We start from the raw sequence: 16,971 nt of genomic DNA on the forward strand, positions 1-16,971 counted from the left end.
GATGGTCCCAAAACAGCACAGAAGAATACCAGAAAGCAACCTGTATCCAAAATATTGGAAAAAATCTAAACAAGAGGAATTAGCAATACAAAATGGTGACATATGGACAACCCATTTTAAAACACTCTACTACACCGTTCAAATTGACACAAACGCAGAACAACGCCAAATTCATGAGAAGTTGAATGGACTAGAAAAAGCTATAAAGGACAATCAAAATCCATTGGACTCCCCAATTACTGACCAGGAGCTCTATAAGAAACTTCAGGCTCTCAAATTTAAAAAAGCATGTGGACCTGATGGCATCCTAAATGAGATGCTCAAACTTACTAGTGCAAAAGTTCAATTGGCTATATTAATTTGATCCTGAGTGTAGGTTATTTCCCTGACATCTGGAATCAAGGACTCATAACCCCAATCTTTAAGAACGGAAACAAATTTGACCCTAACAATTATAGAGGCATTTGTGTGAACAGTAACCTGGGGAAGGTTTTCTGTAGTATTATACATGTACGAGTTCTAAACTTCCTTAACAAGCACAATGTCTTGAGTAAAAGCCAAATTGGATTTATACCAAAACATCGCACAACTGATCATATTTACACCCTACACACCCTGATAGATAAACATGTCCACCAAAATAATACCAAATTAATACGGAAATATATGCTTGCTTTATCGACTTCCAAAAAGCATTTGATTCAATTTGGCATACAGGACTGATCTACAAAGTTATTGAAAGTGATGAGGGGGTAAAACATATGATATAATTAAATCAATGTATACTGGCAATACGTGCAGCATTAGAATTGGCAAGAAAATAACATAATTATTTAACCGGGGCGGGGCCTTCGTCAGGGTTGCAATCTGAGCCCTGCACTCTTCAATATTTACATCAACGAATTGGCCACTATTCTAGAAAAATCCTCAGCCCTGGTGTTAGTCTCCACAATTCAGAAGTTAAATGCCTGCTCTTCACAGATGACCTATGCCTGCTGTCACCCACAACACATGGCCTACAGCAGAGCCTGGACCTGCTAGAGCAGTACTGCCAGACCTGGGCCCTGGCAGTAAACCCCAAAACAACTAAAATAATGATTTTCCGGAGAAGACCCAGATCTCAGGGAATTAGACCAAAGTTCTCAATTGGTACAAAATATATAGAGTACTGTACACACTACAATTAATTAGGTTTAAAAATAAGATCAACTGGACACCTTAATGAGGCAGTGAATGAACTGAGAGAGAAAGCACGCAGGGCATTCTACGCCATTAAAAAGCAAATTCAAATTGAAATACCTATTAAAATTTGGCTAAAACGAATTGAATATGTCATTGAACCAATTGCACTTTAAGGCAGCGAGGTGTGGGGTCCACTTGCGAAACAAGATTTCATCAAATGGGACAAACACCCCATTGAAACCCTGCATGCAGAGTTCTGTAAGATTCTCATACATGTCCAGAGGAAAACTACAAACAATGCATGCAGGGCAGAATTAGGCCAATATCCACTAATAATAAAAACTCAAAAAAGAGCAATTCAGTTTTGGAAACATCTAAAATATAGTGACCCCCTCTCATATCATTACCAAGCCCTGCAATGCCAAGAGCTGAGCAAAGAAAAGAGTCCCCTCATCCAGCTGGTCCTGGGGCTGAGTTCACAAACCTGTTCTACTAACACACTGAAGCCTCAGGACCAGAACATCCAATCAATCAGATCAAAACAAATTACAACACAGTCAAAACAAAACTACATAACTTATTGGGAAACATAAGCACAAACACAAAGCAAAATGCAGTTCTATCTGGCCCTAAATCGACAGTACACTGTGGCTAAATATTTGACCATGGTTACTGATCAAAACCTTAGAAAAACCTTGACAAAGTACAGGCTCAGTGAGCACAGCCTTGCCATTGAGAAGGGTAGACACAGGAAAACCTGGCTCCCTGTAGAGGAAAGGCTGTGCAACCACTGCACCACAGCGGAACCTGAGACGGATCTGCATTTCCTGACAAAATGTCAACAATATAAAACAATTAGAGAGTGTCATTTCCCCAAATTTGAAACCCTTATTCAATTTTGATTCTCTTTTTTTTATTTTATTTTTTATTTATCTTTGTAAATATCCAAAATAAGCTTTGGCAATATGTACATTGTTACGTCATGCCAATAAAGTGCATTGAATTGAATTGAATTGAGAGAGAGAGAGAGAGAGAGAGAGAGAGAGAGAGAGAGAGAGAGAGAGAGAGAGAGAGAGAGAGAGAGAGAGAGAGAGAGAGAGAGAGAGAGAGAGAGAGAGAGAGAGAGAGAGAGAGAGAGAGAGAGAGAGAGAGAGAGAGAGAGAGAGAGAGAGAGAGAGAGAGAGAGAGAGAGAGAGAGAGAGAGAGAGAGAGAGAGAGAGAGAGAGAGAGAGAGAGAGAGAGAGAGAGAGAGAGAGAGAGAGAGAGAGAGAGAGAGAGAGATGTTTGAGCATCCTGTCTGTTGTGTGATGATGTAAGTGGTTTATGTTTAATTATGAAATAGATACCAGTATGCCATTGTGTCAGCTTAGTATTGTTGGCACAGATTTATGTTATTCAATGACATTTAGAAACATTTACACAGGCACATTAGCGAGCAGCCATGCAAGTCTCATATCATATACTGTTGTGTGATGATCAAAGTTGTTTCTGTTCAGTGTGATACACGATGTAGGATTTATGTTAATCAAAGACATTTGCACATTTGCTAGAACACACACACACACACACACACACACACACACACACACACACACACACACACACACACACACACACACACACACACACTTCCACCCTCCCCTTTCCACCCACCCATCCACTCAGTCTCTGAAGTAATGTTTGACCTTCAGTCAGTCTCTGAAGTAATGTTTGACCTTCAGTCAGTCTCTGAAGTAATGTTTGACCTTGAGTTCCAGTAATTGTCAACCATTTCCACGACAGTGGACACAGTGGACACACTGACCTGTTGCACCCTCTACAACCACTGTGATTATTATTATTTGACCCTGTTGGTCATCTATGAACGTTTGAACATCTTGGCCATGTTCTGTTATAATCTCCACCCGGCACAGCCAGAAGAGGACTGGTTCCTCCCTAGGTTTCTTCCTAGGTTCCTGCCTTTCTAGGGAGTTTTTCCTAGCCACCGTGCTTCTACGTAAAGGATTGCTTGCTCTTTGGGTTTTTAGGCTGGGTTTGTGAATAAAGCAGTGACTTCTGCTGATGTAAAAATAGCTTTATAAATACGTTTGATTGATTGATCGACACAGTGGACACATTGAACACAGTGGAAACACTGGACACAGTGGACTCATTGAAAACACTGAACACAATGGACACATTGGACACATTGAACACATTGGACACAATGGACACATTGAACACAGTGGACACATACAGTACATGACTGAGATGTACTGTATAATATATTCTCTGTCTCCACCTCTCCCTCTCTTTTCTATAATCTCTCTCATCTCTTCCCTCCTCTTCCTTCCTCCCTCTCCTTCTCTCTCCCTCCTCCCTCTTCACATATCCATCCACCCTCACCTCTTGTCTTCCCCTGTTCCTCAGCTCCGTGCGGAGGTGATCTGAAGGCTCCTAGTGGTATCATCCTGTCCCCTGGTTGGCCAGAGCTCTATAAGGAGGCTCTTAACTGTGAGTGGGTCATCGAGGCTCTGCCAGGATACCCCATCAAGATCATTTTCGACAAGTGAGTCAGGACACAAAAGGTCCTCTTTCTCGCTACCTTTTATGTCTTTCATTCTGCCTCTCGCTATCTCTCACTCTTTCTCACTTTCACTTTCACTCTCAGGGCTCTAAAGTGCGAGCTACTAAATATTTTTCTGTGTAACCTGGTATTTTTATTTGGGAGCACCATTCCCTCAGATAATAATTGTTACTAATAATTAGGCTTCACTTTACCACAGCCACCAAGTTCCATGGAGCTGCTGCATGCCTCCAGTTCCCGGGCCATACACGCCAAACCAAGCCACGTCAAGCAGGCAACACGCAGTTTCTCCAGGCTGTTTATTCTCTCTCAGGAAGCTGTCAATATACCGAATATATATATATATAATATATATATAATATACCGAAGAGAAAAAAAAAAGAAAAAAACAGTGCTGCTCTTTCCACATTGCGTCTAAATACGAATTCAGAGATTTACTTTATTATTCGATTAGTTTGTGTGTATATCTCTCTAATACGGGTTAGTTTGTGTATATCTCTCTAATACGGGTTAGTTTGTGTGTATATCTCTCTAATACGGGTTAGTTTGTGTGTATATCTCTCTAATACGGGTTAGTGTGTGTATATCTCTCTAATACGGGTTAGTTTGTGTGTATATCTCTCTAATACGGGTTAGTTTGTGTATATATCTCTCTAATACGGGTTAGTTTGTGTGTATATCTCTCTAATACGGGTTAGTTTGTGTATATCTCTCTAATACGGGTTAGTTTGTGTATATATCTCTCTCTAATACGGGTTAGTTTGTGTATATATCTCTCTCTAATACGGGTTAGTTTGTGTGTATATCTCTCTAATACGGGTTAGTTTGTGTATATCTCTCTAATACGGGTTAGTTTGTGTATATCTCTCTAATACGGGTAAGTTTGTGTATATATCTCTCTCTAATACGGGTTAGTTTGTGTGTATATCTCTCTAATACGGGTTAGTTTGTGTATATATCTCTCTAATACGGGTTAGTTTGTGTATATATCTCTCTAATACGGGTTAGTTTGTGTATATCTCTCTAATACGGGTTAGTTTGTGTATATCTCTCTAATACGGGTTAGTTTGTGTATATATCTCTCTCTAATACGGGTTAGTTTGTGTGTATATCTCTCTAATACGGGTTAGTTTGTGTATATATCTCTCTAATACGGGTTAGTTTGTGTATATATCTCTCTAATACGGGTTAGTTTGTGTATATCTCTCTAATACGGGTTAGTTTGTGTATATCTCTCTCTAATACGGGTTAGTTTGTGTATATCTCTCTAATACGGGTTAGTTTGTGTATATCTCTCTAATACGGGTTAGTTTGTGTATATATCTCTCTAATACGGGTTAGTTTGTGTATATCTCTCTAATACGGGTTAGTTTGTGTATATCTCTCTCTAATACGGGTTAGTTTGTGTATATCTCTCTAATACGGGTTAGTTTGTGTATATCTCTCTAATACGGGTTAGTTTGTGTATATATCTCTCTAATACGGGTTAGTTTGTGTATATCTCTCTAATACGGGTTAGTTTGTGTATATATCTCTCTAATACGGGTTAGTTTGTGTATATATCTCTCTAATACGGGTTAGTTTGTGTATATCTCTCTAATACGGGTTAGTTTGTGTATATCTCTCTAATATGGGTTAGTTTGTGTGTATATCTCTCTAATACGGGTTAGTTTGTGTATATATCTCTCTAATACGGGTTACTTTGTATATATATCTCTCTAATACGGGTTAGTTTGTGGTATATCTCTCTAATACGGGTTAGTTTGTGTATATATCTCTCTAATACGGGTTAGTTTGTGTATATCTCTCTAATACGGGTTAGTTTGTGTATATATCTCTCTAATACGGGTTAGTTTGTGTATATCTCTCTAATACGGGTTAGTTTGTGTATATATCTCTCTAATACGGGTTAGTTTGTGGTATATCTCTCTAATACGGGTTAGTTTGTGTATATCTCTCTAATACGGGTTAGTTTGTGTATATATCTCTCTAATACGGGTTAGTTTGTGGTATATCTCTCTAATACGGGTTAGTTTGTGTATATCTCTCTAATACGGGTTAGTTTGTGTATATATCTCTAATACAGGTTGATACTAGTGGTAGTGTAGATCAGCATTGTTGTTTGTGCAACGGCATGTTCTGAATCAGATAGCCTGTTCTAATATACTTTTCTAAATGTAACATGTATTCAAATGTGATTAGGGTCCCCTGGGAAACACTGACCAACATTTGGTTCCTACTCAGATTCCTGTTCACCCATTGGTTGTTCCCTCAGATTCCTGTTAACCCATTGGTTGTTCCCCCCAGGTTTCGTACTGAGGTAAACTATGACGTGCTGGAAGTGCGTGACGGCCGGTTCCCCTCCTCGCCTCTGATTGGTAGTTACCAGGGTACCCAGGTGCCCCAGTTCCTCATCAGCACCTCCAACTTCCTGTTCCTTCTCTTTTCCACCGACAAGAGCCACTCGGACATCGGCTTCCGCATCCGTTACGAGAGTAAGACTTTGTGTTTGTTGTGTTTTTAGGTCATCTTAGCCACCAACCAGTAAACATTTGTGATAATTACTTATGGATCCAGAACAAACATTTGAGAAACTCTGAAATGATTCCCTACATTTCTTCCTTTCCTCAATGACAAAAAGTATAACCAAATATATTCCAGATTAGTCTGCTTTACGTGACAGAGCCCACCATTACAAATAACCTGCCGATAATGTATAGTACCAAAAGTTTGGACACAAGGGGTTTTTCTTTATTTTTTTACTATTTTCTACATTGTAGAATAATAGTGAAGACATCACAACTATAAAATAACACATATGGAATTGTGTAGTAACCAAAACAAGTGTTAAAACTAATCAAAATATATTTTAGATTCTTCAATGTACCCACCCTTTGCATTGATGACAGCTTTGTACACTCTTGGCATTCTATCAACCAGTTTCACCTGGAATGGTTTTCAAACAGTCCTGAAGAAGTTCCCACATATGCTGAGCAATTGTTGTCTGCTTTTCCTTCACTCCGCGGTCCAACTCATCTCAAACCATCTCAAAAGTGTCTCACAAAGACACAGTGGTTGGAAACAAAAATCTCAAATTTGATGTTGAGATGTGTCTGTTACTTGAACACTGTGAAGCATTTATTTGGGCTGCAATTTCTGAGGCTGGTAACTCTAGTGAACTTATCCTCTGCAGCAGAGGTAACTCCGGGTCTTCCATTCCTGTGGCGGTCCTCATGAGAGCCAGTTTCATCATAGCGCTTGATGGTTTTTGTGACAGCTCTTGAAGAAACTTTTAAAGTTCTTGAAATTTTCCGGATTGACTGACCTTCATGTCTTAAAGTAAGGATGGACTGATGTTTTTCTTTGCTTATTTCAGCTGTTCTTGCCATAATATGGACTTGGTCTTTTATCAAATAGGGCTATCTTCTGTAAACCTACCCCTTCCTTGTCACAATACAACTGATTGCCAAAAAAGCATTAAGAAGGAAAGAAATTGCCCAAATGTACTTTTAACAAGGCACGCCTGTTAATTGGAATGCATTCCAGGTGACTACCTCATCAAATCAAATGTTATTGGTCACATACACGTGATTAGCAGATGTTATTGCGGGTGTAGCGAAAGGCTTGTGCTTCTAACTCGGACAGTGCAGTAATATCTAACAAGTAATATCTAACATACTACACAACATATACTTAATACACACAAATCAAAGTTGGAATGAATTAAGACTATATACAGTTGAAGTCGGAAGTATACACTTAGGTTGGAGTCATTAAAACTGGTTTTACAACCACTCCACAAATTTCTTCTTAACAAACTATAGTTTTGGCAAGTCAGTTAGGACATCTACTTTGTGCATGACACAAGTAATTTTTCCAACAATTGTTTACAGACAGATTATTTCACTTATAATTCACTCTATCACAATTCTAGTGGGTCAGAAGTTTACATACTAAGTTGACTGTGCCTTTAAACAGCTTGGAAAATTCAAGAAAATGATGTCATGGCTTTAGAAGCTTCTGATAGGCTAATTGACATCATTTGAGTCAATTGGAGGTGTACCTGTGGATGTATTTCAAGGCCTACCGTCAAACTCAGTGCCTCTTTGCTTGACATCATGCGAAAATCAAAAGAAATCAGCCAAGACCTCAGATAAAACATTGTAGACCTCCACAAATCTGGTTCGTCCTTGGGAGTAATTTCCAAATGCCTGAAGGTACCACATTCATCTATACAAACAATAGTATGCAAGTAAAAACACCATGGGACCACGCAGCCATCATACCGCTCAGGAAGGAGACTCGTTCTGTCTCCTGGAAATGAATGTACTTTGGTGCGAAAAGTTCAAATAAATCCCAGAACAACAGCAAAGGACCTTGTGAAGATGCTGGAGGAAACAGATACAGAAGTATCTACATCCACAGTAAAACAAGTCCTATATCGATGTAACCTGAAAGGCCGCTCAGCAAGGAAGAAACCGCTGCTCCAAAACCGCCATAAAAAAGTCAGACTACAGTTTGCAACTGCACATGGGGACAAAGATTGGACTTTTTGGAGAAATGTCCTCTGGTCTGATGAAACAAAAATACAACAGTTTGGCCATAATGACCATCGTTATGTTTGGAGGAAAAAGGGGGAGGCTTGCAAGCCGAAGAACACCTTCCCAGCCTTGAATCACGGGGGTGGCAGCATCATGTTGGGGGGTGCTTTGCTGCAGGAGGGACTGGTGCCCTTCACAAAATAGATGGCATCTTGAGGCAGAGAAATTATGTGGATGTATTGAAGCAACTTCTCAAGACATCAGTCAGAAAGTTAAAGCTTGGTCGCAAATGGGTCTTCCAAACTGACAATGACCCCTGGCATACTTCCAAAGATGTGGCAAAATGGCTTAAGGACAACAAAGTCAAGGTATTGGAGTAGCCATCACAAAGCCCTGACCTCAATCCCATAGAAAATGTGTGGGCAAAACTGAAAAAGCGTGTGCGAGCGAGGAGGCCTACAAACCTGACTCAGTTACACCAGCTCTGTCAGGAGGAATGTGCCAAAATTCACCCAACTTATTGTGGGAAGCTTGTGGAAGGCTACCCAAATTGTTTGACCCAAGTTAAACAATTTAAAAGCAATGCTACCAAATACTAATTGAGTGTATGTAAACTTCTGACCCACTGGGAATGTAATGAAAGAAATAAAAGCTCAAATAAATCATTCTCTCTACTATTATTCTGACATTTCACATTCTTAAAATAAAGTGGTGATCCTAACTGACCTAAGACAGGGAATTTTTACTTGGATTAAATGTCAGGAATTGTGAAAAACTGAGTTTAAATGTATTTGGCTAAGGTGTATGTAAACTTCCGACTTCAACTGTACATATGGACGAGCGATGTCAGAGCGGAACGGATTAAGATACAGTAGAATAGAATAGAATACAGTATATACATATGAGATGAGTAATACATAGACTAAGGTACAATAGAATAGAATACAGTATATACATATGAGATGAGTAATACATAGACTAAGATACAGTAGAATAGAATAGAATACAGTATATACATATGAGATGAGTAATGCCAGATATGTAAACATTAATAAAGTGACTAGTGTTCCATTCCTTAAAGTGGCCAGTGATTTCTAGTCTATGTATATAGGCAGCAGCTTCTAATGTGCTGCTGATGGCTGTTTAACAGTCTAATGGCCTTGAGATAGAAGCCGTTTTTCAGTCTCTCGGTCCCAGCTTTGATGCACCTGTACTGACCTCGCCTTCTGGATTGTAGCGGGGTGAACAGGCAGTGGCTCGGGAGGTTGATGTCCTTGATGATCTTTTTGGCCTTCCTGTGACATCAGGTGCTGTAGGTGTCCTGGAGGGCGGGAAGTTTGCCCCCGGTAATACGTTGGACAGACCGCACCCCCCTCTGGAGAGCCTTGCGGTTGCGGGTGGCACAGTTGCTGTAACAGCCTGACAGGATGCTTTCAATTGTGCATCTGTAAAAGTTTTTGAGGGTTTTAGGTGACATTCGTTAGCCTCCTGAAGTTGAAGAGGCTCTGTTGCGTCTTCTTCACCACACTGTCTGTGTGTGTAGCTGATTGAGAGAATGCCAAACGTGTGCAAAGCTGTCTTCAGGAGAAAAGGTTGGCTACTTCAAAGAATCTCAAATATAAAACATATTTTGATTTCTTCTACAATTTTTTTGTTACTACATGATTCCATATGTGTTATTTCATAGTTTTGATGTCTTCACTATTATTCTACAATGTAGAAAATAGTAAAAATAAAGGAAAATCCCGGAATGAGTAGTTGTATCCAAACTTTTGACTGTTACTGTATATGTGACCGACCGGATCAATTCGGTCTTATATAGCAACATTTGAATTGTGTTTTTTTTAAATAAAAGTATGATACGCTACATTTGAGGAACAATGGAAAAGTAATTCTGCTTTGAAAGTTGATAAACTTGTTACCCCACTTTTGAGAAAATGGACCTTGAATGAATAGCTACTGTAAACCTACTGGAGAGCTCTTCTTTGTCTACACCCATTCAGAATCGTTCACACCCTTTTAAGCCTTAACCCCACCCATCTCTTTAAGGATTCACATGTGAGGCCATGTACTGAACAGAGTGAGTACGGCGATGTAAACAACCAAAGGTTTCAATACTAGACTACATCTATATACAGTGACATCGTGAACATTCTATTGTCGTCCGACATCAAACTTGTTGTTGTCGTTATGAAAAAGTATTAACACAAAAATGACAGGTTGCACGACATCAGCAGCCTGGTGTTCCAAAATAGCATAACTGGTGTATTTTAACACCAATTGTCTCAATGTCAACAGTGAAGAGGCGACTCCGGGATGCTGGCCTTCTAGGCAGAGTTGCAAAGAAAAAGCCATATCTCAGACTGGCCAATAAAAATAAAAGATTAAGATGGGCAAAAGAACACAGACACTGGACAGAGGAACTCTGCCTAGAAGGCCAGCATCCCAGAGTCGCCTCTTCACTGTTGACATTGAGAAGTGTGTTTTGCGGGTACTATTCAACAAAGTTGCAAGTTGAGGACTTGTGAGGCGTCTATTTCTCAAACTAGACACTCTAATGTACTTGTCCTCTTGCTCAGTTGTGCACCGGGGCCTCCCACTCCTCTTTCTATTCTGGTTAGAGCCAGTTTGTGCTGTTCTGTAAAGGGAGTAGTACACAGCGTTGTACCAGATCTTCAGTTTCTTGGCAATTTCTCACATAAAATAGCCTTCATTTCTCAGAACAAGAATATACTGACAAGTTTCAGAAGAAAGTTATCTGTTTCTGGCCATTTTGAGCCTGTAATCGAACCCACAAATGCTGATGCTTCAGATACTCAACTAGTCTAAAGAAGGCCAGTTTTATTGCTTCTTTAATCAGAACAACAGTTTTCAGCTGAGCAAACAAACCCTGCAAAAGGATTTTCTAATGGTCAATTAAAATTATAAACTTGTATTAGCAAACACAACGTGCCATTGGAACACAGGAGTGATGGTTGCTGATAATGGGCCTCTGTACGCATATGTAGATATTACATACAAAAACAGCCTTTTCCAGCTGCAATAGTCATTTACAACATTAACAATGTCTACACTGCATTTCTGATCAATTTGATGTTATTTTAATGGCCTAAAAAATATGATTTTCTTTCAAAAACAAGGACATTTCTAAGTGACACCAAACTTTTTAACGGTAGTGTATTTGTCACATGCACCGAATACAACAGGTGTAGACCTTACAGTGAAATGCTTACTTTCAAACCCTTAACCAACAATGCAGTTTTAAGAAAAATACCCCAAACCATAAATAAATAAAAGTAATAAATAATTAAAGAGCAGCAGTAAAATAGTGTGTGATGAAATAAAAGCACTGTATTCTACCGGAGAATTTTAGAACTTGGCCTAAAGTTATATTTTTAATTTGACTTTGGTGCAGGTCATGTTGTTCTTCACATTACCGTCTCTAAACACACACCATATCAAATCAAATCCAAATCTATTTGTCACATGCATAGGATATAGAAGGTGTAAATGGTACAGTAAAATGCTTACTTGCATTGTGGAGTCATTTGTTCAATGTTAGCTAGCTAGCTAACATTAGGCTTTAACTAGCAATGCAAATGGATCTGAGATACGAATAATGTTACTACACAGATCGTACATGTAACGTTAGCTAGCGAGCCAGCTAGCGAGCTAACATTAGCTAGCTAGCTAACAGTACGCTTTAACTTGCACTAAAAACTACTTTCTGAGATTTTTTTTATGTATAATATCTGAAAATGTAGCTAGCTAGACTCTGTTACCCGTATACATGGATGAACGCTTCTCCCTCTCTGTCATGGATGCCATGGTTGCCCTTAGCTTGACGATGTAATCCGGGGAGAGGTGTTTTATATAACAGCCTTCAGTGTTCTCTTTTCGACTCCCTCCGCATTTACAATTAAACCCTCTGAATTTTTTTATCTCATTATCTATCATACTCTGCTTCCACCAGGCATTCCACTGATTTCAAAACTCGGTCCTCCAGAAAGGGGAGAGTCTTAGCAACACTTTTGCAGTACTTCATGATATCTTTCAAAAAAGCTGTGTTAGATACCTACACATTCTGAAGGCGTGCTTCACGGTAATTCAATCCGAACTCATCTCTCTGCATTATCTCAGCCAATCACATGGCGAGCGGGAATGTTTCTGGCTTGTTCTGCCAAAAATGGCATTTTGATTAATTTTTTTTTTTTAACAGTTACGTTGGAATGGCTCCTGTGAAGTAGTGACGCGTGACAAACTTAGTTTCTTGAAATGTGTCACATACGATTTTTTTATTCCACTGCTATAATCATGCCAGGTCCCTGACTGAGCTATAATCATGACAGGACAGGTCATGGCACCCCTATGGTGGAACAAGCTCCCTCACGACGCCAGGACAGCGGAGTCAATCACCACCTTCCGGAGACACCTGAAACCCCACCTCTTTCAGGAATACCTGGGATAGGATAAAGTAATCCTTCTAACCCCCCCCCCCCCCACTGGATATCATAAGGTGAATGCACCAATTTGTAAGTCGCTCTGGATAAGAGCGTCTGCTAAATGACTTAAATGTAAATGTCCCTGGCTGAGCTATAAACATGCCAGGACAGGTCTCTGACTGAGATATAATCATGCCAGGACAGGTCTCTGACTGAGATATAATCATGCCAGGTCTCTGACTGAGATATAATCATGCATTCACCACCTGGGGGCTGCCCGGCAGGAAGTCCTGGACCCAGTTGCACAGGGCGGGGTCGAGGCCCAGGGTCTCAAGCTTAATAATGAGTTTGGAGGGTACTATGGTGTTGAATGCTGTAGTCAATGAACAGCATTCTTACATAGGTATTCCTCTTGTCCAGATGGGATAGAGCAATGTGCAGTGTGATGGCGATTGCGACGTATGTGGACCTATTTGACTTGGTGGCAGGTAGCCTAGTGGTTAGAGCGTTGGACTAGTAATTGAAAGGTTGCTAGATCAAATCCCCGAGCTGACAAGGTAAAAATCTGTCGCTCTGCCCATGAACAAGGCAGTTAACCCACTGTTCCTAAGCCGTCATTGAAAATAAGAATTTGTTCTTAACTGACTTGCCTAGTTAAATAAAGGTACAAATAAATAAATTGGGGTGATAAGCAAACTGAAGTGGGTCTAGGGTATCAGGGCGGAGGTGATATGATCCTTGACTAGCCTCTCAAAGCACTTCACGATGACAGAGGTGAGGTCTACCGGGACGATAGTAATTTAATTCAGTTACGTTAGCTTTCTTGGTAACAGGAACAACGGTGGCCATCTTGAACCTTAGTAACCCTTAGTCACACCACACTCTCTGCTTTACCTGACTCAGCTTAGTAACCCTTAGTAACCCTTAGTCACACCACACTCTCTGCTAGGCTTTAATAATTCACCATGGTTACTGCACCACTCAGACAGAAACAGGGACAGGTATGTGTGTAGGAGAGATCACTTTTAGTTGGTCCCTGTATTCAAAACAAAAAAAACGACAGGAAGTTGTGCAAGATTATTAGTTTGCGTTCCAAATGGCACCCTTCTCCATATGGACCCTGGTCAAAAGTACTTTAGTTTAGTTTATTAATTCGAACTTAAAAAAAACAAAAAAAACAATCACACATACTACTTGAAAAAGCCATAAGTGCACATGAGTTAAATCATGGAGAACAACACACAATAAAGTCTGGGACTTATTTCCATTGCGGTCCTCTTGGTGTAGAGAATAGTGTGCCGTTTGGTACACGATCTTAGTGTGTCATGGTACTGAATAAATGCCTTTTAGTATATCACACTGTTACACTGGTCCATTTGAGATAGGTGTTGAACCTGAAATACAGAATGACTGACGCAATCAGAATGGGATGTGGTATTGTGGCGTAGGGAAGAGGGGTGTGTGTGTGTGTGTGTGTGTGTGTGTGTGTGTGTGCGTGTGCGCATGTGTGTGTGTGTGTGCGTGTGTGTGTGTGTCTGTGTGTGCGTGTGTGCACGTGTGTGCGTGTGTATAATAACCCGTGTGTGTGTGTGTGCGTGCCCGTGTGCGCATATGTGTAATAACCATGAGTGTGTGTGTGTGTGTGTGTGTGTGTGTGTGTGTGTGTGTGTGTGTGTGTGTGTGTGTGTGTGTGTGTGTGTGTGTGTGTGTGTTTATAATAACCCGTGTGTGTGCGTGCCCGTGTACGCGTGTGTGTATAATAACCTCAGTGTGTGTGTGTGTGTGTGTGTGTATAATAACCCGTGTGTGTGCGTGCCCGTGTGCGCGTGTGTGTATAATAACCTCAGTGTGTGTGTGTGTGTGTGTGTGTGTGTGTGTGTGTGTGTGTGTGTGTGTGTGTGTGTGTAATAACCCTGGTGTGTGTGTGTGTGTGTGTGTAATAACCCTGGTGTGTGTGTGTCTGTGTGTGTGTCTGTGTGTGTGTGTGTGTAATAACCCTGGTGTGTGTGTGTGTCTGTGTGTGTGTGTGTGTGTGTGTGTGTGTGTGTGTGTGTGTGTGTGTGTGTGTGTCTGTGTGTGTGTGTGTGTGTGTGTGTGTAATAACCCTGGTGTGTGTTTTCCTCCTCAGCTCTACAGCTACAGTCAGATCACTGTGTCGACCCTGGCATCCCCGTCAACGGCCAACGCCATGGCAACGACTTCTACGTGGGTGCCCTGGTAACGTTCAGCTGTGACGCGGGGTACTCCCTCAGCGACCCGGAACCCCTGGAGTGTGAACCGAACTTCCAGTGGTGTCGACCCCTGCCCAGCTGTGATGGTACGGCCCGATTTCTGAATTCTGTTCACAAAATAGCGCCCAGGTTAGCTCCAGGTGGAAGTTGCCCTTTATCATACAGTAACACTAGGATAATCTTATGACTTCCCAATATCTAACTTTAACCGTTGGGGGGGAATCTTGAAACGGACCCTAAATCAGTGTTCAGGACCCTTTTATGTAGTGTCTGAATGTATCCTCAAAGTGACAGCCTTTTTTGCAAATACTTCTATATGAGACACTATATTCACTTTATTCTCTGAGTATTTGGCAACTAGACAAGTCTTTCTAGATGTTTCCTACCCTCTAAAATGTTCATCTCTTTTTTTTCCCCACTGTAAAATATTTTTATCTATGACTCGCCTTCCTATTTCACTGTAAAGGCTTTTATATTTAAGGCCAGTATTGATTTCCTCCTCCTGTATAATTATATTGATGATATCCCCCTCTCTGTATATGTCCTTCAGAAGGGCACTGCTAGTAAACTGCATTGTAGTGCATGGTGAAACCTGGGGACATTTCATTAAGTGTAGTTCTAGTATCTACCGATACTGTCTCTGTCTCTCTCTGTCCCCCTCTCTGTCCCTCTCTCTGTCTCTCTCTCTTTATTTCTCTCTCTCTCTCTTTCCCTCTCTGTCCCTCGCTCTCTCACTCTCTCTTTCGCTCTCGCTTTCGCTCTCTCGTTCTCTCTCTATCTAACCCTCCTCTCTTTATGCCTCCCTCCCTCTCCTTCCCCTTCCTCCTCCCTCTCTCTGCAGCGTTGTGTGGAGGTTATATTCAGGGTAACACCGGTACCATCCTCTCTCCGGGGTTTCCAGACTTCTATCCTCACAACCTCAACTGCACCTGGATGATAGAGTCCTCCCACGGCAAAGGTGAGCAGGGCCATTCCTGTCTACATGCTTTCAGTCTGATTCAATTTCAATTTCACTGACATTGTCATTTCATTTATCAGGTCCTACAAAGAATGCTGGTACATCCCTGCACCGCTGATACCCAACCCCCCAGTTGCATCACTATTAAAGTTATTTCCTCTTCATAAAGTATATTGGTTCCCTCTTCATAAAGTATCTTGGTTTCCTCTTCATAAAGTATCTTGGTTTCCTCTTCATAAAGTATATTGGTTCCCTCTTCATAAAGTATCTTGGTTTCCTCTTCATAAAGTATCTTGGTTTCCTCTTCATAAAGTATATTGGTTCCCTCTTCATAAAGTATCTTGGGTTCCTCTTCATAAAGTATCTTGGTTCCCTCTTCATAAAATATCTTGGTTTCCTCTTCATAAATTAGCTTGGTTTCTTCTTCATGAAGTATATTTGTTTCCTCTTCATGAAGTATCTTGGTTTCCTCTTCATAAAGTATCTTGGTTTCCTCTTTATAAAGTATCTTGGTTTCCTCTTCATGAACTGTCTTGGTTGCCCAACCCCCCATCACATAACTATTAGATCTAGCACCACATGTGAAACCTGTGTAGGCTATAGGTTTGGCCTAGGCATCTAGATTCAATCTTGGAAATTTTTTTGTCTGAGCGAATGGTTGTTGGGCTATAACAGAATGATAATAGTTTATACACTGTACATTGACCGCAACTAAGCCCCAAAAGAGATTGTATTGGAAAATAACAATCATTTCACACCTTGATTACATTGAGACACGGTCATGTCTTTTTTTTTAGGGGGGGGGGTACAGATTTCCTGAAATTATCAAATGTTTTGCTGAATTCCTGATGATTTTACTGTTTTTTCTTTAACCAAAAACCAATGTATAAAATAGTACAAATATAGAAAACTCCTGAATGAGTAGGTGTGTGCAAACCTTTGACTGATACTAAAGTTTTAGAACACCTACTCATTCAAGGGTTTTTCTATATTTTTACTATTTTCTACATTGTAGAATAATAGTGAAGACATCAAAACTATGAAACAACAC

The 16,971-nt window shown here is 40.5% G+C and overlaps 1 protein-coding gene across 1 annotated transcript in view; it reads left to right on the top strand.

Annotated features, from left to right (window-relative positions):
* csmd2 (CUB and Sushi multiple domains 2) overlaps window positions 1-16,971 on the top strand; it is a 776,204-nt gene that overhangs the window by 457,274 nt on the left and 301,959 nt on the right. Inside the window, exons 17-20 of the mRNA XM_045695078.1 lie at window positions 3,592-3,730; window positions 6,056-6,243; window positions 14,860-15,048; window positions 15,804-15,920. Coding sequence (XP_045551034.1) covers window positions 3,592-3,730; window positions 6,056-6,243; window positions 14,860-15,048; window positions 15,804-15,920 — 633 coding nt within the window. The remainder of the gene's footprint in view (window positions 1-3,591; window positions 3,731-6,055; window positions 6,244-14,859; window positions 15,049-15,803; window positions 15,921-16,971) is intronic.

Source organism: Salmo salar, chromosome ssa14 (genome assembly GCF_905237065.1).
Source record: "Salmo salar chromosome ssa14, Ssal_v3.1, whole genome shotgun sequence".
Taxonomy (NCBI): Eukaryota; Metazoa; Chordata; class Actinopteri; order Salmoniformes; family Salmonidae; genus Salmo; species Salmo salar.